The sequence below is a fragment of the Myotis daubentonii genome, chromosome X (genome assembly GCF_963259705.1).
Source record: "Myotis daubentonii chromosome X, mMyoDau2.1, whole genome shotgun sequence".
Lineage (NCBI taxonomy): Eukaryota > Metazoa > Chordata > Mammalia > Chiroptera > Vespertilionidae > Myotis > Myotis daubentonii.
In genome coordinates this window covers 10,928,509-10,954,750 of record NC_081861.1, presented here as the reverse complement: position 1 = coordinate 10,954,750, position 26,242 = coordinate 10,928,509, and the positions used below count along the sequence as shown (strand labels likewise).

At 51.2% G+C, this 26,242-nt stretch overlaps 1 protein-coding gene across 3 annotated transcripts; it reads right to left on the bottom strand.

The window, feature by feature from the left end:
- Positions 1-1,464: 1,464 nt before the first annotated feature.
- BCAP31 (B cell receptor associated protein 31) lies at positions 1,465-26,192 on the bottom strand. 3 transcript variants are annotated; one of them, XM_059680405.1, is made up of 8 exons: positions 26,055-26,192; positions 24,871-25,006; positions 22,357-22,457; positions 16,460-16,607; positions 4,720-4,852; positions 3,727-3,844; positions 2,869-2,969; positions 1,465-1,834 (listed from the first exon to the last, which is right to left on the bottom strand). In XM_059680405.1, exons 2-8 carry the CDS (start codon positions 24,960-24,962, stop codon positions 1,796-1,798), a joined length of 732 nt encoding a protein of 243 aa, XP_059536388.1. In that variant the 5' UTR covers positions 24,963-25,006; positions 26,055-26,192; the 3' UTR covers positions 1,465-1,795. The 3 variants fall into 3 exon arrangements, with proteins under 3 accessions (XP_059536388.1, XP_059536387.1, XP_059536389.1); XM_059680404.1 differs by having other exon boundaries at positions 26,072-26,095; XM_059680406.1 differs by lacking the exon at positions 26,055-26,192 and adding an exon at positions 25,145-25,241.
- Between the last annotated feature and the right edge of the window lie 50 nt (positions 26,193-26,242).

Below are 26,242 nucleotides of genomic sequence, written 5' to 3'. Positions count from 1 at the left end.
AATGGCCTCCAAGCCACCTGCCACACCACCACCAAAGACTCAGAAAACACTGACATCACCAAAAGAGAACCTGACAGAGGGTGGGCTGCCTGGCTGGGGCCAGGAGAGCTGTGAGCAGGCACCATTTACTCAGGAAGCTGCCCCGAGGTAGGAACTTGCAATACAGGGACAGGCAATCTCAGCGGAAGACAGGGAGGAAGTGAATCAGCCAGGGGGCCAGCCAGGTGGGGATGCTGGGGACAATTCTGCTAAGAGGAAGGCTGCTGGAGGAAAATAACTCAGGAGTAGCCAGAGGGGCTGGATACCGCAGCTGGAGACTAGGTGGGTGCCTCGCCTTCCACCTCTAAGAGTCTGTGACCCCCAGCTACGCAGACTCCTCTGCTCTGCCCAGCCCAGGGCCTGATGCCAAGGGGACTCAGAGGCCGCTTGGGGCTGGCCAGGAAAGAACCCAAAGCCACACTGGTTGGACTCTGGCCTCTAGAAGTTTGAAGGTTGAGTTCAGAAGACCATGGTAGTCAGGGAACACTTCCTGGAAAAGCGGGACAAGCCTTTGGCCTTGGCATAGCAACCAGAGGGTGTCACCTGCGGGCCCCTCCCAGTAGGCACCACCCAGGGAGAAGTGGGAAGAGACAGACACTGGAAAAGGGAGCCACCAGCCCAGGCCTGGCCGGGGCAGGAGGGGAGCACAAGGCTGGTTATCAGAATCACCATCTTCAGGGAACCCTCCCCCAATTCCAAAAGAATACACCCACCCCACCTGCTCCCCAGGTCCCTTGCCCAGTCCTCAGGTTGGCAGCCTAGCCACCCCTGCCCTCGCCCTCAGGCTGACCCTAAGTACTAGGCCCTGCTCCATGGAGGCTACCTACAGAAGCCAGCCTAGGGGGGTGCTGAGGGGCAGCAGGCTGGAGGAGCAGGCTCTCCAAGCAGACCGGCACACCTGCCATGTTCTCAGAGCTGCACCCAACCAATCCAGAGCCCCTCCCCTCCACCTAGCTCTGCCCTGGGCCAGTCATAGGTCACTGCCAAGGGCGAGACTCCTCTCCCAGCCGGCATTACTCAGAGGTCATCTTGCAAACCTTGGGAGGGCGGGGAGGGCAGGGAGTGGCACTCTGCCACGTTCTGTCTGTCCTAAATGTGATGAACAGGACTCAGAGGCAGGCAAGTCTGCCACTGGGAGGACCCACCAGTTTACCGAGTCTAGCTCCCCTGGGCCCAGTGGCCAACCCCCAGGGAGACCAATAGGACAGACACATCCCAAGTGGCCATAAAGTAGAGCCTGGCTTGGGGAGCAGAGAGCAAGCATGAGCCTGGACCTAGCCTGGGGTGGGGAGCCTTTAAGGATTAGAGCTTTTAAGTTGAAAGAAAAGTACCTGGAAGGACAAAGACTTGGGGTCTGTCTGAGCTATCACTCTAGGGTGGGGGAGAAAGAGGCCTCCTCGCAGCCTGTTACACAGATACACAACGGACACTTCATAACAACCTTTATTGCCAAAAGAAACTACTCTGCCTGCTCCATCCGCCTGGCAGGAGAGAAAGGGGGCCTTGGAACCCCAAACATGAACGAGCAACACAAAAAGGGGCTCAACCCAGCAGGAAGCAAACCCCACTGCAAGGGTTCCAGGTGCCCGCCTTTTCATCCTGAGCAGGTGAAAATCCAGGCTCCAGTGGAGTGCTGGGAGGACAAGAAACTGTAAGCAGTGTGAGGGGCAGGAAGTGCAAATACCGAAGAAGGCCTGGCCCTCAGGAAGCAGCAAACGTGGGCCAGGCCACGGCCACAGGTGGACAGGAGGTGCCCTCACTCCTCCTTCTTGTCCGTGGGACCATCTATCTTCATCTAAAAAGGGACAAAAATCAAAAAGCACTGGAGTGGCACACTCCTCCCCTTCGCCCTCTAGCCCCTCCACCCCAGAAGCCAGGTATGGCACTTCTTTTCCCCAAATGACAGGTATCCAGGTGACAAAAGTCCCCACCCTCAGCAGTACCCCAAACCTTGCAAGGATGGGAGTAGCCTCATTCTAGTGAAGAGGCTCAACCCTACCAGCTGACCCCAAACCAACACCTCCTCTTGGGCCCCACTCCGCCCCTGCCCCCATGCCCACATTCCAGGCCTTTCTGAGTCCCTTCCAAGTTCCTGGCCAGGCTCTTCCCAACTCTACACACCTTTTAGAGTTCATGCCTGCAAGTCTGCCCTACACTGAGGCTCTTGGCCCTATCTGGGGGCTAGGCCCTCCCTCTTCGACCACTGTGGTGCCCAAACTTGGGTTGCCAAGCACCAAGGCAAGCTGTCAGAACTTAGGAGTGTTTACCTGGCCCTCATGCCCCATTTCCAGGCCATCTGAGCTTCCAGATGCAGCTACTCTGAGGGCTCAGACCAGGCCTGGAAGCACAGGTGATGGCAGTGACTAGCACCTGCTGGGCTGGGGAGAGCCTGCATGCCCCAGCTTTTTGCCCCTACATCACCCTGCAACCCCTACAGAGAAAAGGCCAGCAGCCAGTCCTGGAGTTCCCTGTATGCCTGTTGCGTGATGAGGCACCTTCAGTGGTCTGAACTGGAGTGGACACCAGACCAGGAATGGGGATCACACAGGGCAAGAGCTCCTCTCAAGGACACTGATGCTGGGCATGACGCCAACCCCACAGCCAAGACCACCTTAGTAAGTGGCTGCCATCTGCTAGACCACACTCCTCCTGCCCAACAAAGGGTTCTGGCTGTTGGGCCCAGATTCAGCAGCAACAGAGAAAGGGGAGCGAGAGAGAGGGAGCAGCCCCTACTGCCAGGGGCTCTTGAAAGGCCTGCAGCAGGAGAGCAGCGGCCTCCCCTGTGCAGAGGGGCCTCCCTTCCAACAGAGCAGGACAGGGCATGCTGACCTGTATCTTCCTGTGCTCCTCCAACAGGCGGTCATATTCCTTGGTCAGGCCCTCGGACTGCTTCCGCATGGCCAGAGCCTCATTTTCAGCTTTCTCTAGTTCTAAGTAATGAAAAGATGGGGATTAGTGAAAAAAACCCTGCTTGTGTTGACATCAAATAGACCCTGAATCTGTCCCCAGCGAGGTCTAGGAGACCACTCTTCTCAAGAAAGCTCCTCTGCGGGCTGCCCTGAGAGCCCCCCAAATAGGGAAGTTGGCCAACTAAGCTGGGGGAAGTGGGAAAATACCGAAGACCACCAGCCCCTTTAATGAAGATACCCGGAGTGGTTTCTGGCAGGGGTGATTTCAGGAAGTCTGAAGGCATGGGACAAACATTCTGAGAATACTGGGAGTGACAGCAAGAGGCAGGGAGCAGAAGCCCAGCCCGGAAGCTGAGGACAGGAGAGGAATGTTGGAGAGGCCTTCAGGAAGGGAGCATCTGGGAACTTGCTGTGGGGTTTGGGGGAACATCTCAACCAGCTGTCATTTAGCCTCCTGAGTTCGTTCCTTCCTTACCCGTGAGACCCTGGTGACAACAATGCCCACACACCATGCCTGGCACTGGGCGAGATGCTCTGGAATTAGTTTTCAGGCCTCTGGGACTCCCAAGGCCCTGCTCAGCGGGCCGCCGTGTGCACCGCTAAAGCACTGAGCCCCACAGGCTGTCTGAGGTGGATGATAAGGGTGTCACTTGTTTGTTTACACCCAGCTCCTGAGCCCGCGTGTTTGTTATTAATACTTTGGCACAAGAGCAGTAGCAGCCACCAGCAGAGGCTCCAGACTTCTGGGGACCAGGGGACACCTGAGGACAATGCTCACTTTGCTTGTTGGTGGCCAGTTCATCCTTCAGCTTCTTCAGCTCAGCCTGCAAGTCACTGTTCGCTAACTCCAACTTCCCCTCCCTGGCATCCAACTTGACTCCACCACCAACAGCTTCCTAGGAAGAGTGCCAAGGGCCTGGTTACTTGGGAGAGAGGGAGGGAGAGGGGTAGAGAGAGGGAGGCGGCGGGGAGGGGGGGGAGAGGAAGGGAGGCACTCCAGCATCGTCCTCCCCACTGAGCTGTGATTCCTCAAGCTGCCTGGGCACTTGCCCCTTCGGAAATGTCAGCACGGAACTGGGCCACTGCTTGTTCCTAGCCATCAGGAAAGGCCAGAGCCAGCAGGGCCACCTGTTGCAGCTCACAGGGCACACACCCTGCCCACCCTGGCCCCCAGCCCTGCCTCCTTTCTCAGCAGCTCCTCAGAGCTTACCAGTCCATCCAATGAGTCAACCTGCTGTCATCTGGGGATGGCTGCCAGTCACTCCCAACTGACCAATGCTCCTCCTTCCTCCCCGCCAGGCCCCACAGCTCGCTCTGGCCAAGGAGCCCCAAACTCGACCCTACCGGTCCAACTCTATCCTGCCCCGGAATCCAAGCCCATCAGCCTCCTTCCCAGCTTGGCTCACACCTCACCTCTTCTCACAGACCTTCTAGGATTGGCTACACCCCACCCCTGCCTCGTCCCCAGCTGATAGCAATGCTCTTCTGTGTTAACTTGTCCACCGGTCACAGCACAGGGCTCAGCTCATTAGGGAGCCAGTTTTACCAGGAAAGAGTCTGGCCTGAATGTAGCAGGTAGAAGTGAGAGAGCAGCAAGAGCACCCCCTGTCGCTCCCAGCCCCCCAGTCTCCTCCTGTACATGCCCCCACTGAGAACTGCCCTTATGCCCCTCCACCCAATTCCTCGGCTTTCCCAATAACCAGTGTCACTGATAGGCTCACAGTGGCCCATCAAGAATGTCACATGATGGGGTCAGGCAGGCAGAACTCACCTTCAGCTTCTCATTCTCTTCCATATACTTCTTGGCCGCCTCACTAGCACTCTCTGCCTGCTTTTTAAAGGCTTCATTGGAGGCCAGCAGCGTGGCCTGCTGAGAGATGAGGGTCACCAGGCGTCTAAGCAGGCTGTGAATGTTTACAAAAAGGAAGAAGTGAGCAAAAGAAAGGGGAAAATGGCTGACATGAATTTCTCTTGGTTGCTCCCGCCCCATGCCTGCCTCCAGCCTAGACCTGCTCTCTTGGATTGCCAGGGCAGCCAAGCGAGACGCTGCAGGCCTGGATCTAGCAACATGAGGGAAAAGGTGGACCAGGAGCTGTCCTCTGTGCCAGAATGATTAACACTGCCCCCAAATGGCAGGCACAGGAAACAGGAGCCTGACAGGACACCCAAGTGGGGTAAGCTCTAGCCTAAGGGCCTGGAACCTAGCACTTTCCGGGTCAGGACCTGGAGGTGCCAGAGAAGCCAGAACAGTGCCATTTTCCTCAATGCAAGGTCAGGTTCGCCCTAAACAAGCAGTTAGTGCCTGGGGGGCGCTTCCAAAATGCCAGGCAAATCCTTACACCTACCATGTGAGGTAGGGGAGATCATCGCCCCCATTTCACAGGGGGAGAAACTGAGGCTCAACAGGTTAAGGCAACTGGTCAAGGTCAAGAGCCAGAAGTGGGTGTGGCTAGAATCCCCACTCCTGTCTGTCTGACCCGAAGGCCTGAGCTAGGAACAACTATACATTTTAAATTTCCAAGGACCCACTCCCAGGCCAACTGAGAGAAATGGAAATGGCTCTTTTTCTCCCCACCCCCATCCCAAACATGTTCTACAGGCAGCTGCTAGAACACATCTGTTAGATAATATTGCCACACTGAGGGCCTCTGTGGCTAGGAGAACAGGGCCAGCCAAGCCATGAGAGGCAAACAGGCAGCAGTTGGGGGCACACACTGCTCCATTTCCTGAAGTCACCCTCAAATGGTCAAAACCGAGGGGTGTGGATAGACAACTCTCCCCATACACCTGGGGTAGGGACCCAAGCCAGCCATAGCTTGGAGGAAGACATGTATGTGTAGGAGCCCTGGGAAAGCGGGAAAGTCTGCTTTGTCCAGGCCCATTCCCAGGCCCGCCAGCTGGCCTTCATTGGGTTCTCATGGACACCTGCTACTCAGGCAGCCCGAGGGAACAGCAAGTAAACAAGGCAAGCTCTCGCTGACAAGACACCCAGGACTGAGGGCCCGGAAACCGGCACTTCCCAGATTAGGACCTAGAGCCTGGGCCATCAGAAGCCCTGTCAAAAACAAGGACTTAGAGGGGAGCAGGCTCCAGGGGACCTGAGATGCCCACCTTGCTTCCTGGGTTGGGGACAGGTTCTAGGGGCCCATGGCAGTACTGGGAGAGCCAGGCCGCTGGTTCCTGGCAGGAGGGGAGAGTTTCCAGTGACATGTGCTCTCTAAAATTAGCAGCCGGGACCTCGTGGCCCAGGGCTCAGGTTTCCCTGTCTCAGCCCCTGCCTGCCCACCAGCCTGCCCCCCACTGGGCTGAAGCCCTGGAGGTGGAGGGAGCTCCCGGGTACCCCAGAAGCCAGAGAGAAGAGACGTACCTGACTCAGAGGAAGTGGAAGTCAACTGGAGAGGCCCAGAAAGAAAGGCAAGTCTGACTAAGCCCCAACCTCCCAGCACAGAGCCCTTAGGCCAATCCCTAGCTGGAGCAGGGAGGGGGGGAGGGCATGTGTGCCACCTGGTGGACCCAGCAAGCAAAGCTGGAGAGGCAAGCCCAAGGGTGACACTTCTCCCTAACCGCCCCACCAACAATGCTGGGCAGGCAGCTGACTCGGGCAGGACTCCAACGGTGCTGTGCAAGGTTGGGCCCAGGGTGGTGGTGGCGGCGGCGGCAGCAATGACAGCAGCAGCACAGCAGGGACCCATCTCTCCTTGGTACCCTCCCAGCCCATCCCCAGCTATGGAGCACCAGGGTTGCCAAAAGAAGCCTGGGAAAATGCAGAACCCAGCACAAGAGCCGTCCAGGGTCCTCTTGAGGCCTCAGCCTGCTCGCCCCACCCCCCTCGTCAGCTTGCAGCTCTTAGGGTCTCCCTCTCAGTGCAGGGCAGGCACCCCCCAGCCCCGTGTGTTTCGTGCTGTTTTGTGTCATCCACGTCCTCTCCCTCCCTTCCTGTTAGACCTGTTTCTTCAACCCAGCCCAGAAAGATTCTGGGCAATTCTTCCCTCCATGAACCTCACTCCTCACCATTCTCCCTCCTGCCAACCCAAGCCACTCCCCCTCCTCCTACTCCCTCTATTCCTAAACCTATGCCAATCTAGGCCACAGCCTGGCCAAGCCACTAGCAGGCCCACCAGTGCCATAACCACCCAATCCAAGGAGCGCCCTGGAATCCTTGGGGGCGGCGGGGGGGGGGGGGGGAGTTCACTCTGCAGCATTGGAGCAGCTGACAGAATCATCCCCTGCCCTTGATTCAAGCAACCCTGGCTGCCTGCCAACCTCCTCCCTGACAAGGTTTATCTCAGCCCAGACCCTTATGCCCAACTGCCTACTAGACCACGGCTGCTGAGTGTCCCCAAGACATACCCAATGCAGCCTGTCCATGAGGGCCGGTTCGCCCCTGCACCTCCCAAGCTCTCAGGCCTCCACCCCTCCCCCAAGCCATTATCTAGTCCTATCCATTTCAACTCCAGACAGACGACTCCCCGAGTCACCCCTATCACAACTTCTGTCCTGGGTGGTTTTAGCAGCTACTAACTGGCCTCCTCCCTAGCGGTGACTGTACTGCTTGGCAATACATGCCCTAAGGGAAGCCAGAGTGATCTTTCTCCAAGACTATCCGATCATGTCACCCCTCTGCTTCCATCCCTCCAACACCTGCCCTCAGCCTCCGGCTGGCACACAGCTCTCTGCTCTAGTAACACCAAACCACTGGCCCTTCTTGGAACACGCAGGGTTCTCACCTGCCTTGTTTCCCTGCCCCTGCACTCAGCACTCCAGTCTGCAATGGCTCCTCCCCTTCTGTTTGTGAACTCTTGCTGAGGACTCAAGACCCAGCTCAATTTCTACCTGACCCCCCAAAACCCTCTCCTGATCCTCCTGTGCCCCATCCAGTTGCATTCGTCTGGCTTGTTCTCATCGCTCTGTATCGCTTGTTCCTTGTCTGGCTGCCCAGGGACCAGGGACTGCACCTTTGATCTCTAGATGGACCCCCAAGGCCCTGGAAATGACCTCCCCACTCTCACGTGTGTGAGGCTGCACCTCAAGCCAGGGCTGAATGCAGGTCTGGGGCCCTGGCTCTTCCCTGACCTGGCTGCACTGAGGGGGACACAGGTCACGGAGCTTGCCCCTGCAGCAACAGGGTAGCAGGAAAGACCGGCAGGAAGGCACCAAGTCAGACCCGTGCGGATAAGCAAGCTAGGCTTGCGGCTGCAGTGGGAGCTGAGAAGGCACTCTGGGAAGCACTCATCACCACAGCCGGGGCAGAAGCCAGTGTCCTGGACCTCATCCACAGGGTGTTCCCATAGGGCCCCATGCTAAGCCAAGTGCAGCGCTCCCTAGCAGGCCAAGTAGGCCTGCCTTGGAGCTGGCCTTCTAGAACTCTCACTGCCCCTCACGCACTAGGACCCATGCTTTTTGCACCTGCCCTACACTCACCTGTCAAGATCCAACTCCAACACTCCTCCTGTGACCCTGCACCCCCCCAGACCCTCCCAAACACATCAATGCGCCCTTGTGTGTCCCCTCAGTGCCCAGGATGGAAGGCGCTGAGCTTCAGACTCTCCAAGTCTCAAGAGCCCAGGAGGTGTCACCCTGGAGAAAATGTTGAGGTACTGCTTCTCCCTTTCCTGCTGGTTTAGCCTCCATTGTTCTCTGCTTTACCACCCAAACATTATTATGGGTATAACTGCTCTTAGCTACCCATTTCTGGACAACGGGTCAGACAGAACTCAGGAGCCAAAGGGATTTCCCAAAGAAACATGGCTGACAGAGGGGCCCAGGTTCTGGGTTAAATGCCCCCAATGACAGAGGAAAAAGCCAGCACACGAACCTTGAGAATCCAGAGAGAGGTTTCCTTGGCAGACTAATGTCACCCCCAAATACCTGAATTCAACACAAGTTTCTTGGTAAGATGTTTTTGGACACTAAGTGGGACTCTCGTGCTTTTATAAAAGGTTGAATAAACAAGAGAAGGCAGGAGAAAGCGAGTCTCTGTAAGGACACTAGAGAACCAGGGCCAACCATATCAAGTCGGGGAGACGTGCTTCATATCCTGTCTCCCTCCTGTGGGCTTAACAGGAAGTGGGACAGAAGCAAGGGGGGAGGTCCTTCCAAGTACCGAATGGAATATTCTATGGTTATAGTGGCCCCCCCATCCCTGCTGCCTGGTGCAAGTGGGAAGCTGGCGCCACAGCGCCACCTGTTGACTCTCCAAGCTGACTACAGCCTTGCCCCAGTCAGGGCTTCCCAGGGTTGGTGGATTCTGGGTGAACCTTCCCCAGCGGTTCAAGAAAACAGGAGGGTGCCCTGGCAAGGAACCAAAAGCCAGGTCATACCCCAGGAAACGGCTTCAGGCACAGCACTGTAAGAGGGCAGAAGCGGCCCCAGGAACTCTCACTCTGAAGAGCCTGGAGTCATGAAAATAAGGAGACAGCAAAGCAGATCCAGGGACCATCCTCCCACAGGGTTGCTTGAGTAAATCTCAGCATACCCACTCAACCTTCCTCTCAGCCCTGGAGCAGAGGTTGTAGAATATGGGGAGGGGGAAACATCCCTGTGGCAACTCCAGCTAAAGACCCAGGTGACTGTTGGCCACCCTGAAAACAAAGTCAGCTAGAGGGGGACAGGGCAGGGGTATGCAGTCAGTCCTTCCAGCGACTGCCTGTCCTCCACTCTCTTAAGCTGAAGAGCACTGGGGGATAGGAGCAAGCTGTTACCAGGGGTTTTGTAGTGTGCCTTCTAGAAACCAGCCAATGGATTTTGGGGGACAGAGAGCAACTGAAGGAGGTCAGACAACCCAGGCAAAGATATTCTGAGACTAGCTGACTCCAACAAAAACATGCTGTTAGTCCACCTGGCTATGGAGAAGTAACTCTGAAGGCAGTGGCAGGGAAGGGGCCATCACTCCTGGATGTGTCCTGCAAGGCCCTAGAGTCCAAAGGAAACCAAGTAATGCTTCCAGCAGGAGGCCCAGTGTGCTCAGAGCCTGGGGGTGGGAAAAGAGAAGGCCACCAAATGCAGTTCCCCAGTTACACAAGCCACATTCCTCACAGTGACTCCATCTTACATAGATGGGTTTGGAGGAGCCCTTTGGTCACTTCCCTTCCAGAACCCTGCTCTCCACTCCCTCACCCTCTGCTTTTAGGCTAGAGGCTGGAGTCCTCAGGCTCTGAAAGAGGCCTTCCTGGAAGGGTAAGCTTTCTATGAATTTGGAATCAGGAAGAAGGAACCCCTGCTGGCTTGGCACTGAGCCCCAAAGATCATTGATTCATTGTTTGTTTTTAGTGTGAGGAAGATAATTCTTTGTCCCAAATCAGGTAGCTGAACAATCTATTTTAAAGTCAATGCTCATTCTGACACATGTCAGATAATCCTTCTTGGACTCTTCATAGGGAAGACCCCCGACACATTTTCCTGCAGCTCCCCTTCATCAGTGCCTCTCCTACCCTCCTAAATGCAGCACCCATAGGACACTGGCACACTATTGTAGCTGGGGTGAGTTTGGCTTGGTGGGGACTAGAAGTCAATGGACTTATCAAAAAGGTTCTTACTATGCCCTGGCCAGTGTGGCTCAGTTGGTTGGAGTGATGTCCCGTGCACTGGAAGGTCCTGGGTTCAATTCCCGGTCAGGGCACATATCTAGGTTGCAGTTTGATTTCTGGTCAGAGTGCGAACCGGTGGCAACTGATTGATGTTTCTCTTATCTCTCTCCCTATATCTCTCTCTCTTTATCTTCTCCCCACCGTGTTCCTCCCTCTCTACAAAATATTCTTTAAGACTATTTTTTTAAGTCTGGCCAGTGTAGCTCAATGGCTGAGCATTGACCCATGAACCAGGAGGTCACAGTTCAATTCCTGGTCAGGGCACATGCCGGGGTTGCAGACTCAATCCCCAGAGTGAGGCACGTAGGAGGCAGTCAATCAATGATTCTCTCTCATCATTAATGTTTCTATCTCCCCCTCTTCCTTCCTCTTTTTGAAATCAACAAAAAAATATTTTTAAAAAGATTTAAAAGCCTAGATCTAAAGTACTACTGTCTTTGTATTCTTAGAAAATTATGGCAGCCAACAGATGCATGGATCGAGTGGAACTAAAGGCAAAAAAAATCCCTCTGACTGGTCTTCTACAGCAGTGTTCCCTCCACTTAAATCACTATCTTTGGGTAGGCCTGAGCACTAGGATTTTTAAAAATATCTCAGTTAGATACCAATATAAACAAATAAGTTATATAAAAAAAGAAAAACCCTGCAAGGTAATCAGGGAATTGTAAGCAAGCACTCATAAGTTTATATTATTAAGGAATTACTGTAAAGTTCTTGTAGGAGAGGTATTAGCGTGCTTATTTAGGTTTTTTTTATTGATTTTGAGAGAGAGAGAGGGAGGGAAGGGGAAGGAGAGGGGGAGGGGGAGGGAGGGAGAGAGGGGGAGAGGGAGAGAGGGAGAGAGGGAGAGGGAGAGGGAGGGAGGGAGGGAGGGAGGGAGGGAGGGAGAGAGAGAGAGAGAGAGAGAGAGAGAGAGAGAGAGAGAGAGAGACATTGATTGGCTGGCTGCCTCCCTACCGGGGATCAAGCCCCCAATCTGGGCATGTGCCCTGACCCGGAATTGAACCAGCAATCTTTTGGTGCATGGGAAAATGCCCAACCATCTCTTTTCAAAGCGATAAACCAAAATATTATTTTGCCCGTAAACATGATATCTGGGATTTGCTTCAAAATAATCCAGAGCCAGGGCACAGTGGGGGATGGGGGCAGATAAAACAAAACGGGAGGACGTTTACTGCTAAAGCTGGGTGACATTCACAGAGGACCATTCTATTCTGCCTCTATGTGTGTTTCAACTAAGCAAGCAGTCTGCCATGGGCTGAGAACCCCGTAGCATCATCCAACTGGATGCCCAGGGCCCCAAACACATCTCAGCTTGCCTGCCTCCAACTTTTTCCTTTTTCTTTTCATGCCTCCAACTCTTGTTTGGCCTCTACCTGGGAAAGCCTTTCCCCCACCCTCTGCTCTTGCTGCAATACTTGTCCTCTCTGTCCTACTCTACTCTGCTACCAACCCATACCCAGCCCAGAACATAAGACCCCTGAAAACCAAGACCTGGCCTTCTCTTCCTTTCCCTACTTGGGCTGGCAAAGCCGATCACACACGTGAGAAAAATCCCACAAAACTCTATAACTACTTGGGGTGATACTGATAAATGTTACCATTTATTAAACAGTTCCCAAGTGCCAGTCATGATGCTGTGACCATGACCTGAGTCACCTCGACCCTTACACTAATCACCTGAGAGACGTATCCTCATTCCTGCTCTACAGATAAGGGAAAAGGCTCAAAGAGAGTAAGTGACTTACCCAAAGTCACACAGCTAAGACACAGGATCCCAACCCAGGCCCAATTCCAAAGCCCAATCTCATCACATAGCATCTGCATCCTCTGGGGGCCTAGAAGTATTTCTTCACTAGCCCCCCTGGGATTCCTGCCATCAGAGCTTGGACAAGGAGAGGCCAAAGCAGGGGCTGTGGAAGGCTGCAGGGAGTGATCATGTCCTAAAGATCTGGGTGTGAGGCATATATACCAAAGGTGCTATGAAGGCACTAGAAGCAGGGGGTGGTAGAATTGGTTTTGATGACAGAAAAGGTCACTTGGCTAGGGGAACAAGGATGGCAGCAGGAAGCCCCACCATGACAATGGCTCCCAGGACACTGAAGAAGCACTCAGGAGACATACGTAGGCTGTAGAACTGGAGCAGTTTCCATATTACAAGATGAACTGAATTCTGGAGGCTGATTGTACAAAGTGTGCACGGACTCAACATTACAGACCTGACCTGAACACTTAGAAATGGCTCAGATGGTCAGTGTGATGTTATATGTATTTTGCCACAATTATATATATATAAATAAATAAATATATATGAGCAGGGGGAGCACATGTGTGAAAAGACAGGGAAAGGCCAAAACCGGTTTGGCTCAGTGGATGGAGCGTCGGCCTGCGGACTGAGGGGTCCCGGGTTCGATTCCGGTCGGGGGCATGTACCTGGGTTGTGGGCACATCCCCAGCAGGAGATGTGCAGGAGGCAGCTGATCGATGTTTCTCTCTCATCGATGTTTCTAACTCTCTGTCTCTCTCCCTTCCTCTCTGTAAAAAAAAATCAATAAAATATATTTAAAAAAAAAAAAGACAGGGAAAGGCAGATCGCCCTCGGGCTTCTGGGCTGAGACACGTGTCATCTTGCTGACTGACCTTCCCCTCCTTCACCGATTTTCTCGTTCCTTCTGATGGGCCTCACTGGATTCCCCCCCCCCCCGTCCCTTCCTCCCTTCCGTGTATGCATGCGTGCAGGCTGTCCTCTGGCTTCTGCCTCAGCTGCTGCTCTGCAGATGCCCACAGCAGAATTGCCACCATGTCAGCCTCAGAGGATTGGTGTCCCTGTTAGTTGCTCCCCTATCTCCCATCAAACCTCTTAAACCTGTCTCTCAATCTCAACTTATGCTACCACTCCCTGGTTCAGGCTGCCAGCATCTCTCACTCCAGCGACCCCCAACTTGGTCTCCCTGCTCCCAGGATGCTCTACTCCATCCCATGCACTGTCACCAAATATGAACACCCAATTCTGACCATGGTGCAGCAGCCTTGGAAAAACACAGTGCTTTACCACATGGAAGTTGGGTACAAACTCATTCAAAGCCCTCTAGCCTGTCTCCTGCCACTCCTGACTTACCTACCCTGGCTCTGCCTCCCTTCCCAACTTAGCCAGTACCTAAGGAGGTTTAGGTATTGAGTCCATGCCTCCCAGTGAGATGTGTGCAAACACAGACAAGGAAGAGACAGACAGTAAGAGAGAGACAGACACTTGGAACAGGATCAGGAGGCCCGTAGAGCCTGGCCTGGTGGTTCCAGCCTTCACTAAAGGGCACCAAGGGTTCATCAGCTTTTGCAGTACCTCATTGAGATGCAATGAGCCACGACCACAAGTCTTTCAAGTTCATGTTCGGCCCTATTTCCACGGCCCTTTATGAATCTACACACACGTTTACAAATGTTTCCCTTTTAAAAACTCAAGTCCCATTGGAATCAACACCACCTAGACAACTGAGGATTGAGAGGCAGCTAACCTACCTGCTGTTCACTTCCTCCTAGCTTTCATATCTCTCTGCATCTGCTCACCATGACAACCGCCCTCAGCACAGAACACTGAGCAGGTTGGGGGTAGAGCACAAGCTCCTGAGGCCTCTATTTGGATGGAACTGATCCATGGGGCAGCCACTCATGGGATTTAAAACCCCGCCAATGACACTGTTATGGCAGCATGGGGCCACACTTCAGCACCTGATCCATAAAAATTGAATTGGAACCCGGCCGGCATGGTTCGATTCCCGGTCAGGGCACATGCCGTGGTTGTGGGCTCAATCCCCAGTGGGCGGTGTGCAGGAGGCAGCCAATCAATGATTCTCTCTCATCATTGATGTTTCTCTTTCTCCCTCTCCCTTCCTCTCTGAAATCAATAAAAATATTTTTTAAAAAAATTGAATTGGAGCCTGGCAATCATCCTGCCAAAAACCCACATATAGTAGCTCAACAGAAGGCGAGGGCAGACTGAGAGAACTGGCTTTCTAAAGAATTCAGAGTAGTCACCAACTATGCCTCTTTGCACGTAAATGCACACAAGCTATTCTTTCTAGAACATGGCTTGAGATAAGAATCAGACCCTCCCATTCTAGTCATTATCTCATCTATCTTCGCCTCCCTTTGGAAACTGAGATGCTTGCCTGTCTGTAGTCTTCCAGAATCTCTCCCAACCTGCAATTCCATCTACAAACAATTGCAAGATCCCCCAGACATAATGCCATCAAGCACAAGTGGAAGCTAAATCATTTTGAGTAGCTGGGCACTTCAGCCTACCTTTACCCTTCTGAGATTTCAATCATCTCATCCCAATGCCTCCTTGACCCTTAACCTTCTGCCCACCATTCGTTACTTGACACAGAAACATTAAGGGGACTTCTTCTCCCATGTCCTACACCGTGCTTCACAATCCAGAGTTCATTGCAGGGTTCCGCCTTCCTGATACTATTCTTAAGCTCCGTGTGCTCTTCTGGGGCAGTCCTTGCTTTTCGTCCTGTCCTTCCTATCTTTCAGATGAGATGTGACCTGGCTGGGAAGCCCTGAGTGCTTCTGTAGTCCCTCAGACTTACTGTGCCATCATGTCCCACTCCACCCCTCCCAGCTCCCATGCAGATGGAGTCAGAATCCTGTTTTTGCCTTTCTTTCAGTCTCAGCCTACAAGATCATCATCATCTTTTTCAGAGGTTCCAGAAACCCTAAAATTCTAGAGTCTGTGTCCAACTCCTTCCAGACTTCTCATTTCCCGACTCTGATCATTCAGCTCACCTTGAAGAGCTGTCTGCCCTTTCCAGCACCACCCCTGCCACTTTTCCAACTCTGACCCAGAGAGGGCAGGCTCACCTGAGCAACTGACTTTTTCTGCAAAACTGAAACCCAAACATGTAGTCATTCTAATGCCTAGTGAAAAAGGATGTCCAGGTGACGGGTGGTGGGAGATCCCAGCCCAACCAAGGATCCAAACACTCGCCCAGCTTCTGAGTACCCGCACTATGAGTGCCATCCGGACTCCTCTGGAAGCCCTTGGCCTGAGTGTTATGTCTACCCGCTGCCAGTCAGCATACTTGAGAACAGCCAGGGCCCCAATCAGAACCCCTGTGAGCAAGAGGCAGTAAACCAGCCCCAAGCTCAAACAGGTGCTTCCTATCAGTCTAGTCTTGCCCAACTAGCCAACCCCATGACCCTAATCAAGGCCTTCAATCTTACCAAAAAAAAAGGAAAGAAATAAACAGACTGCCATGGATCAGAATGTGCTTCCAGAGGTCTAACATCTGGGAAGGCTTTAGGGCAGCCGTGGGCAAACTATGGCCCACGGGCCGGATCCGGCCCGTTTGGCTGTTCTATCCGGCCCGCGGAGCCGAAAGAGCGGAGGGTTCTCTTGCTCTCCCCTCCGCTCCTTCACCAGCAGCAGTGTTAACATGTATTAGTTCACACAAACACTCCATCCATGCTTTTGTTCCGGCCCTCCGGTCCAATTTAAGAACCCATTGTGGCCCTCGAGTCAAAAAGTTTGCCCACCCCTGCTCTAGGGGCACAGTCACTCTCAGCCGCATATGCCTTTACCCATTCCTCCCAAGGCAAGAAGCCAGTTTAACCTTCTGCTTCTCCCAGAGGAGGGAAACACCTCACTTCACACTATGTACAGAGAGCAAGCTGCTAATGCATTTGCCCTAAGAGAGCATGTGGCAAGTTGTGGCAGAGCCAGAACTCGCATCTTCTAACCTTCCAGTCAGTCCTGTCTCACTCTTTATGTTGCCTCTGGAGGTCAGGGGAAAAACTGGAGGCCTCTGGGGAAACTGTGTGGATCCCCTAACATAGACAGGTCTGGGGTTCAAGGCCATCTACTGAAGAATCAAAGTCACAGCCCAGAGGCCCCCTCACAGTCCCTCACCCCTCCCCACTCACAAGGACAGCAGCAAGGAAAAGCCAGCAATGTAGAGATTCCTCTGGGCACGGAAAAGCTTCATGTGGAAGTGTTCCACCGCTCCAGGGTTGTTCTGGAGGTTCACCTTCTCTGTCACATCGTCATACTTCGAAATCTCACGTACAGCATCTGTGGTGAAACAGAGAGATAACACGGGGTTTAACTCCCTCTGGAAGAAATCCAGACTGTCCAGCTGACACAGTGTGAGTTGGGGAGGTCTCAATTCCCTCAAACTGTCTCCCGCTATCACCCCTTCTAGACACACCTCATGGAATGCCCATCAGAGCTCTGCCCTCAGACCCTCTTGCTCCTCCAGCTTTTCTCATGTCGTTCCCTGGCCCCATTCTACCCAGGCCACAGGCTTGCTCGCTGTGTCAAGATGCTAACCAAGTCTGAGGCATTGCTAGCCAGGAGCAGCCCCCTTTGCCATGGTCCCCGTAATGTCCCGTTCTGTCTGTGAAGTCAGGCAGGCCACCAGCCACCCCACTGATAAGCTAGGGTAGTCCTGCTTATGGAAATGACCGCTGAGGAAGTATGAGCTGCCTAGGAGGCAAGAACCAGAGGATGCCTGCTAAAGATTCAAGGATTTTCATCTCTAAGCTTTATAATGGGTTTTATTACTCAAACCATTTTATTTGGATTAAAAAAGGCAATTTGTGGTCATCAAAAATTCAAACATTCCAGAAATTTGCAAAAAGAACCCCATAACACAGTCACTTCCAGCAGGGTATATATGTGGCCATCATATCTAAAGCTGTCACTTTCAGTCACATTACACTGTTATTTTCTTGGTAATACACACCCTTATCTGAAATTACCTTAATTATAGGTTTATCGTGTCTCCCCCAAATTAAACTAAAAACTCAAGCTGGTGTGGTTCAGTGGGTAGAGCACTGGTCTGCAGACTGAAGGGTCCCGGGTTCGATTCCAGCCAACGGCACATGCCCAGGTTGCGGGCTCGATCCCCAGTAGGGGGTGTGCAGGAGGCAGCCGATCAATGGTTCTCTCTTATCATTGATGTTTCTATCTCTCTCTCCCTCTTCCTTCCTCTCTGAAATCAATAAAGAAATATTTTTTTAAAAAAAAATTTAAAAAAACCTGATAGTCTTTACAGTGAAGAAAAATATAAACTAAAAACTCAATGAGAGCAGAAATCCCCAGGGCCTAGCCAAGTTTAGGGTACACAGGGGGCATGCAAGTAACTCCTGAATAGTGAACAGCCTCTGCTCCTGAGAGCCGCTGTTAGACATACAGTACTTAAGTTTATAAATATTTTTACATCTATTTGTGTAATAGAAATGGAACCAGCCCATAGCTACTGCTTTCTCTCCTACACCCAGACATCTTTTTAAGTCAGTTCATAAAGACCTACCCAAAGAGAGCTCTTAATAGACCCCCATATAAAAGGGGCAAGGTATCACTGTATGGACATGGTTTAATTCTTAATTCCTGGCTTGAGACTGCTTGGTTTTTAAGTTGATTTTACATTATAAAAACCTACCTTTCCTTACTGGTGCCTTTATGTTAAATCTTTATTGTGCCCTGGCAGGTGTGACTCGGTTGAGCATCGTCCCATATACCAAAAGGTTGCCAGCTTGATTTCCAGTCAGGGCACATGCCCAGGTTGCAGGTTCAATCCCCGGTTAGGGTGTTTGTGGGAAGCAATCGTTCGATGTTTCTCTCTCACATCAGTTTCTCTCTTTCCCTTCCTCTCTTTCTAAAAATCAACTTAGCCAAAACCGGTTTGGCTCAGTGGATAGAGCATCGGCCTGCAGACTGAAAGGTCCCAGGTTCGATTCCGGTCAAGGGCATGTACCTGGGTTGCGGGCACATCCCCAGTAGGAGATGTGCTGGAGGCAGCTGATCGATGTTTCTCTCTCATCGATGTTTCTAACTCTCTATCTCTCTCCCTTCCTCTCTGTAAAAAACCAATAAAATATATTTTAAAAAAATAAATAAATCTGCATCTTAAAAGCGAACACTCTCCAACACTATTAGCAGGGGTATAAAGTGGGCAACTCACCTATTTGCAATGGATTGCATGTTCCTGTCTCCTCACGTTCCTATGTGGAATACTAATCCCCAATGTGATATTAGGAGGTGGGGCCTTTGGGAGGTAATTAAGTCATGAGCACAAGGCCCTCATGAATGGGATTAGTGCCCTTATAGAGCATCGGCCCAAGGACTAAAGAGTCCCAGGTTCCATTCTGATCAAGGGCACGTATCTCAGTTGCAGGCTCGATCCCCAGAAGCAACCAATCAATGTGTCCCTCTCACATCGATGTTTCTCTCTCTGTGTCTCTCCCCCTCCCTTCCACTCTAAAAAAAGTCAATGGAAAAATATCCTCGGTGAGGATTAACAAATATAAAAAAAGAAGCAATTAAATTACAGTATAACTATATGATAGAATACCAGTACCTTACTGATGAGTTTTCATCAACATTGAGGCCAGATCCTCTACCAGCAAAAAGATTATGACTCGCTGAAGGCTCAGATGGTTAGCCTTTTTAACAGCAAAAAAAAAATAATTTTAATCCTCACCCAAGGATATGTTTTTATTGATTTTAGAGAGGGGAAGGGAAAGAAAACCATCAATGTGAGAGAAACATTGATAGGTTGCCTCCCATACACGCCCCAACTAGGGTTTGAACCCACAACCTAGGCATGTGCCCTGACTGAGACTCAAACCCACCACCTTTTTGGTGCACAGGATGATACTCCAACCAACTGAGCCACAGGCCAGATCACATAAAGTATTTTTAGTTAAGGTATTTATAGTATTTTTATAAACATATTGCCATTATACACTTAACAGACTACAGTATAATGTAAACATAACTTTTATATGCACTGCGAAACCAAACATTTGGGTGACTCGCTTTATTGTGGTATCCACCTCACTGGTCTAGAACTGAACCCACAATATCTCTGAGGTATGCCTGTATAGTCAGCCCTCCGTATCTGTGGGTTCCACATCTTTGGATTCAACCAAATGCAAATCAAAAATATTTGAAAACAATATTGCATTGTTGCTATTTGTGTATTATGTAGTTAGGTCTATGATGGTCATGTCTGTACTGAACATGTACTGACTTTTTTGTCATTATTCCCTAAACAATACAGTGTAACAACTATTTGCATAGCATTATATGTATTAGGTATTATAAATAATCCAGAGATGATTTGAAGTATATGGGAGGGTGTGCATAGGTTTTTTGCAAATACTACACTACTTTTTTTAAAAATATATTTTATTGATCTTTTACAGAGAGAAAGGAAGGATAGAGAGTTAGAAATATCGAGAGAGTTAGAAATATCGATGAGAGAGAAGCATCAATCAGCTGCCTCCTGCACACCTCCCACTGGGGATGTGCCTGCAACCCAGGTACATACCCTTGACCGGAATCGAACCCGGGACCCTTCAGTCCGCAGGCCGACGCTCTATCCACTGAGCCAAACCGGCTAGGGCAATACTACACTACTTTACATAAGAGACTTGAGCATCCATGGAATTTGGTATCCATGGGGGTCCTAGAACCAATTCCCCAGGGACGACTATATCACACAATCTTTAAAAAGAATGCAACTGCTGTAACAAGATGTCTAAGATACAATAAGTGGAAAAATGCACGCTCCAACACGTGTGTAGTATATTAACAAAGACATCAGCACAGAAAATGCCTATGGAACTGTGCAATAAAGCATTAATGATGGTTATCTGTGAGATATGCAACTATGGTGAGACATGGAACTGTGGAAGAGTTTAACTTTTTAGGTTAAGTTTCTGAATTTTTAAAAATATTATTTTTGTGATTTAAAGAAAGCATATTTTTCTACACTGTCATCAGCAACTAGGAACCCCACCACCTTAAGGACCACATTGGCCTATGGCAAAGAGCAGATTGGGGATGGTGGTGTTAAGCCATACTAGCCCAAGCCACACAACAGCGTGCTGCTGTCCCTATCTCGGGCCTCAAACCCAGGGCAGTTGACCCTGGACCCTCATCAAGCCCACTCCCCAGTCAGATCTGCCCTAGGCCCCTCTCAGTGCAGACTAGGAGCCAGCCAGCACTACAGCTCTAGTTGGTATGCCCATCACCTTTCACTAGTATTTACTACTAGCTGACATTTATGTTTGTAGAAGACTCTACAGACGTCTCTAGATTACAATTCTTACCGTTAGGGCAGGAAGCAGCCTGTCACCATAGTGGGATTTGTCTCTCTAGAACTTTCGAGCAATTCCCCAACTCCAAAAAAGAAGAGTGACGACTTTGCTAATTATTGGGTTCTCCGTAAGGGGCCTTCCTGGCCCACTTCGGTGTGTTAGAAAATGGAGAGCTCCTAGAGTCTGGTTTGCAGAAGGGCACAGCACAGAGGAAATACCCCTAGCACAGTCCCTCCCCATCCCAATTCTCACCCCTACCCCACATTCAAAAGCAAAAGCACAAGAAAAGCCTGACTTTTCGTGCTCAGGGGATGAAGTTCATATTCTCTACCTCTGCGGGCTCAGAGGACCCTGATCAGAAAGAGCTACCTCACAGTGGAGACTTACCAAGTATTTCAACAGCAAGGTATGCGGGCAGCTGGCACCCACCCTACATGGCTGAGAATAAGCAGGCCACACCTGGCCTATGCAGAGGTATTCCTGCCTGAACACATCCCATCAGGCCCTGAGACATTTAGGAAAGAGAAGTGCCTAACACAGTAGCTAGTGGGTGGGGCCATGCAAGTTCCCCTAAACTATAGGGCCCCTTGGCCTCCCACCCCCCGCTGCACTTCTTTTTTTTAATATGGTTTTTTATTGTTGTTGTTTTCCATTGATTTTAGAGAGGGAGGAAGGGGGAGGGAGGGAGGGAGGGAGGGAGGGAGGGAGGGAGGGACGGAGGGAGAGGGGAGGAGGGATGGAGGGAGAGGCGGGGAGGGAAGGAGGGAAACATCAATGTGAGAGAGAAACAGATCAGCTGCCTCCTACTTGGGATCAAGCAGGCAACCCGGGCATACGTCCTGACTAGTAGGAATCTAACCGGTGACCTTTTGGCGCACCGAACAAGGCCCACTCAATTGAGGCACACCAGCCAGGGGCCCCTGCTGCATTTCTGACGTGGACTGGGAAGAGAGGAGTGCTCTGAGCTTAAGCAAGCACACCTTGGAGACAGGACCACAGTCTGTGGCAGAGTCGAGCCAATACTTTGGAGTCCAAGCTTCACTAATTCTGCTGGTCTCTGAATAATCATGCTACCAGAACGTCTCAAAATGTTTGCCTTCCATCTTAGTACCACCTGGCCCCAGACCCCATCCCTGGCATGCCTGAGGAACCAGTTTATCTTTCAAGCCCCTGCTAGTGTGCACCTCAATGTGGGGTTTATAGAACTTCAGAGCTGGAAGAACCTGGAAAGACCTGAAGTTCAGACCTCTTGGTCATCCCTATACCACAGGACACAGCAGCTTCTTTCCCAGCTAGGCTCCCTGTCTACTTGGTCACTCATTCCCCTAATCATGGCCTATTTCAGGCACGGAGGGAGAGACTGATGCTACTAAGTGACTGGAGAGCAGTACTACTTAGACCAAGGTCAGCAAGGGCCAATAAAGTTTCTCTTGGTTTCAGTTCTGGAATGACGCAGAGGAGCTGCCCCAGAGACATGAAGTGGTCAGCACAGTGTCCACAAAGACTACTGGTCAAAGTGAAGGCCCTGCCAAGTACCCTTTTTGTGGAGGAAGAGAGTCTCTCCCCCAAGAGAAAGACAGAGACAACTTAAGTGGTCTGTCTCTGAAAAGCCAAAACTGTATGCTACATGTGAAACATGGCACCGAGCTTTACAGCAAAGGCCGCGGCAAGAGTCTAGGTCAGGTAGCTGCTCTCTGCCACAGGTCACTCACCAATGACCAGCAGCACAAGGATGGCAATGAGAACGACAAAGAAGGTGTTGCTATAGGTCACTACCAATTCCACCAGGCGGGACTTAAATATCTTCTGCCATCTGTGAAGAAAACAAAAAGACAGGGGCTGTAGAGAAAGAACACACTTGGGCTCTGGGTCTTAAGAACAGAAACCCAGTTTTGCAGTCTTCTCCAATGGCTGAATATCCCATACAGACCCAGACTCAGGTGCTTCATTTTTCCAATTTATGACATCCATTCAAGAGTGGTTAAGACCAACTGGCATGGCTCAGTGACTGAGTGTCGACCAATGAACCAGGAGATCATGGCTCAATTCCCAGTCAAGGCACATGCCCAGGTTTCAGGCTCAATCCCCACTGGGGGGGCATCCTGGAGGCAGCCAATCAATGATTCTCTCATCATTGATATTTCTATCTCTCTCTCTCCCTCTCCCTTCCTCTCTGAAATAAATTTTTTAAGTGGTTAAAAAAAAAGATGCTTGTCCATAAATAGAAATTTCTAGAACACCAGTCATAAACACTGGTAGTCACTGGGGAAGGAAATGGGAAACTTACTTTCTACTGCATTTCTCTATGTAGTCTTCAAAATGCTTGTCACATAAATATTATTTAAGTTGTTTTTCCATGTGAGCAATTTTGGTTCATCTAGAATCCCACCACCCTGATTATGAAGCAGACCCAACCTCCCTTCATTTCCCTTCACAAATACCTAAGGATGTAGCTCTATCAGAGAAGAGCCTTCGAAAATGGTTAATGTAATCACAATACCATGACCAAACCTCAAGAAAATCAGTAAGTAAACCTCACTATCAGAGCCAGAATCCCACAGTCCAATTGTTGCATTTTTAAATAGCTGGCTAGTTTGAGTCCAGAGACAAGGCTCCAATTCTGCATTTAGTTGAAAAGTATCAAAAAAAGAGAAAGAAAAGTATCTTAAATCTCTCCTACTCTATGAGCCCTTCCCTTGGCCACTTTTGTTTTCTTTCCCAATTTACTTTATGCAAAAACCAGGTTGTTTAGCCTACAAAACCTCCCAGATAGCAGTTCCCAGGAGGCCTCTGTTTCTGTATTTCTTCCAAATTGTATGAGGTATGAAGATTAAAGATATGGATTTTGGCAAAAAATATTCCTTAGGTAGTGCTATATGCTTTCTATAGTATCACATCAGGTATATGCGTTTTCATTAAAAACAGCTTTTTAAAAAATATTTTTTATTGATTTCAAAGAGGATGGGAGAGGGAGAGAGAAACAACGATGAGAGAGAATCATCAACTGACTGCCTCCTGCAGGACTCTACTGGGGATCAAGCTGCAACCCAGGCATATGCCCTGACCGGGAATGAAACCATTACCTCCTGGTTCATGGGTCAATGCTCAACTGAGCCACACGGGCCAGGCTAAAAACAGTTTTAAAAAATATCTTTGGAGCCCTAGCCCGATGGCTTAGTTGGCTAGAGCATTGCCCCATACACCAAAAAGCGATGGGTTCAATTCCCCATCCCTAAGTGAACATACTTAGGTTGAGGATTCGATCCCAGATTGGGCACATACGGGAGGCAACTAATGGATATTTCTCTCACATCAATGTTTGTTTCTCTCTCTCTTTCTCTCCAAAAATCAATAAAAACATATCCTCAGGTAAGGATTTGAAAAATACTTATTGCCCTGGCTGATATTCTCAGTGATTAGAGCATTGGCCGGCCCACCAAGGGGTCACAGTTTCAATTCCTGGCCCTAATCAGGGCACATGGGGGAGGCAACCAATCAGTATCTCTCTCGCACTGATGTTTCTTTCTCTCTCTCCCTTCCTGTCTGAAATTAACAGAAATATATTTTATAAAAATAAAATAAAAGCAATGGGAAAAATATGTTCGGGTGAGAATTAACACACAAAAAAATAAAAAAATATATATCTGTGGAGTCTCAGCCTCATTTGTAATGTTCTAATTTAAGTCAGAACGTGTTTATATGTTATATGCAATTAAAAATTAATTAACTTTTAACAGGTCCTCTGTTCACTGAAAGAGAATATGGCTTCACCCTGCATAGGCTGAGTAATGCTCATGAGGCTACTACGCAATGCCAGTGAGAGTAGTTTAGTAGGACAAAAGTCACCAAATAAGCAACAACATGACTCCGTGGTGCAAGTCTTCCGGATCCCACATTTGCCATCCTCCAAACCCCAGGGACCCAAGGGGAAGCAGGAAGGCATCATTCCCAGAACTGTAACTAGAGCTAGGTCTTCTTCCCTTTGGGGCATTCAGAAGACCAGAGGCAGGGTGCACAGGAAAGGAACTCAACAAGATATGACAAAGCAGAACGGTGTGAAAGGTTGGCAGTAGTAAACACAACCCCTGCCACCCCCACCCCAGACATGTTCTACCTGTTTCTGTCTGGCCCTAATTCCAGGGTCTACCAATTTTACACACATAAGCTTTGGGGCTTGGCAACAGTCTCGTTCTTATATGCCCGCCTGCTTGTTCCACAGGCCATACCTTTTGGGTGAAATGAAGGGAATGCAGAGAAGCAGCACAGCAAAGACCTCTGCATAGAGGAAGGTGGCAACTGCAGTCCACTGCAGGCTCATCCTGTTGCTAGAAGATTTCCAACAGGGAGATGTGAGCTTCTTTTCTACAGGGCACGGAACGAACAGGAGTCATGAAAACTGGACAGCCATGCTACCCTGGAAATGGGGCGCCACTCAGCAGGGAGACTTGAGCATTCATGCACAAAGGCCTGCCCAACTTCCACCTGCCGGGGCGGAGTTACTTTGCTGTCCCCTCCAGTATGTGCGTCAATATGTCCAGAGCCACCTTCTGGACAATTCCTTTCCCCAGGGAGTCCAAGAGACACCTTGTACCTGTTTAAGTGGGAACGTGTTTTTAACAAAGATTATATAGATAAGAGAAAATTCTCAACACCCATCAGGCCCGCTCCCTTCCCAGACACGGGAAGCTCGCGGCAGAGACTCCCAGCTCCCAGCTCCCAGCTCCCAGCCGGCTCCGCGGCGGCAATATTTCAGAAACGCAGTTTCTCCAAAAGCGAGGGCACACCCCACCCCACCCCCAGTCCCGGGAGGCCCTTCCCTAAAACCAGCAGCTCCCTCTGGGGCTAGAGCGGAGCTTAACAGGCTTCCCGACTGCCTGCGCCTGCCTCCGATGGGACTGGAGGACTCGGAGTACCTCAAAAAGCCCACAAGAGCGACTCCTAGAGGGCGGGAGTCAAGCGACACCAAGGGCCAAGAGCAAATGCAGGTCTCGGCTAAGTGCCTCACCTCCGCATCCAGAGAAACTTCTAGAAGCAACTTTCTCCTCAGAAGCCGGAGACCCTCCCGGCGGCATGCGGTCGGCCAGTCTCACCTGACGCCGCGCACAGCCTCCCCGGAGGCGCCTCGACGTGGCCCTAACCCGGCACGCCCCCCCCCCACCCAATTCCCAGGCCCGAGGCTCCTCCGGAGGGGCTTGGCCACCGCCCTCCGACACCGCAGCCGGCCCTCACGCCCCCGGAGCCGAGCTCGGCCCGCCGCCGCCCCCACTTCCCTCAGCCCAACCCTGCCCCCGCACTCCAGGATCGGCCCTCGACCCCAGGGCCTCTCCACACTGCCCGCCGCTCCCGTCTTCAAAGGGCAGAGGGGACCTGGGCGGCCCCAAAGCCCGGACAGGCTTGCGGCCCCGCTCACCGAGTTTCTCAGAGAACCAAGCACGCTCCACTGCTGCCGCCAAACTCTCCCACCCTGGCCCTGGCCACGCCCCTTCCCCCGCAGCCGGAAACCGGAAGCGTAGACAGGGCCCCGCCCCTCCCCCAGCCGAAGAGAGGCCCCGTAGGCTCCGCCCATGGCCGCTTTCCGCCCCGCCTCCCGAGCCGATG

Coding starts and splice junctions, on each gene's coding strand:
- BCAP31 (XM_059680405.1), bottom strand. CDS start 24,962: ATGAGCCTGCAGTGGACTGCAGTTGCCACCTTCCTCTATGCAGAGGTC. Junction 16,608..22,356: donor CCTTGTGCTGCTGGTCATTG/GTGAGTGACCTG, acceptor GTTTCACCACAG/ATGCTGTACGTGAGATTTCG. Junction 3,845..4,719: donor AAGAGAATGAGAAGCTGAAG/GTGAGTTCTGCC, acceptor CACTCTTCCTAG/GAAGCTGTTGGTGGTGGAGT.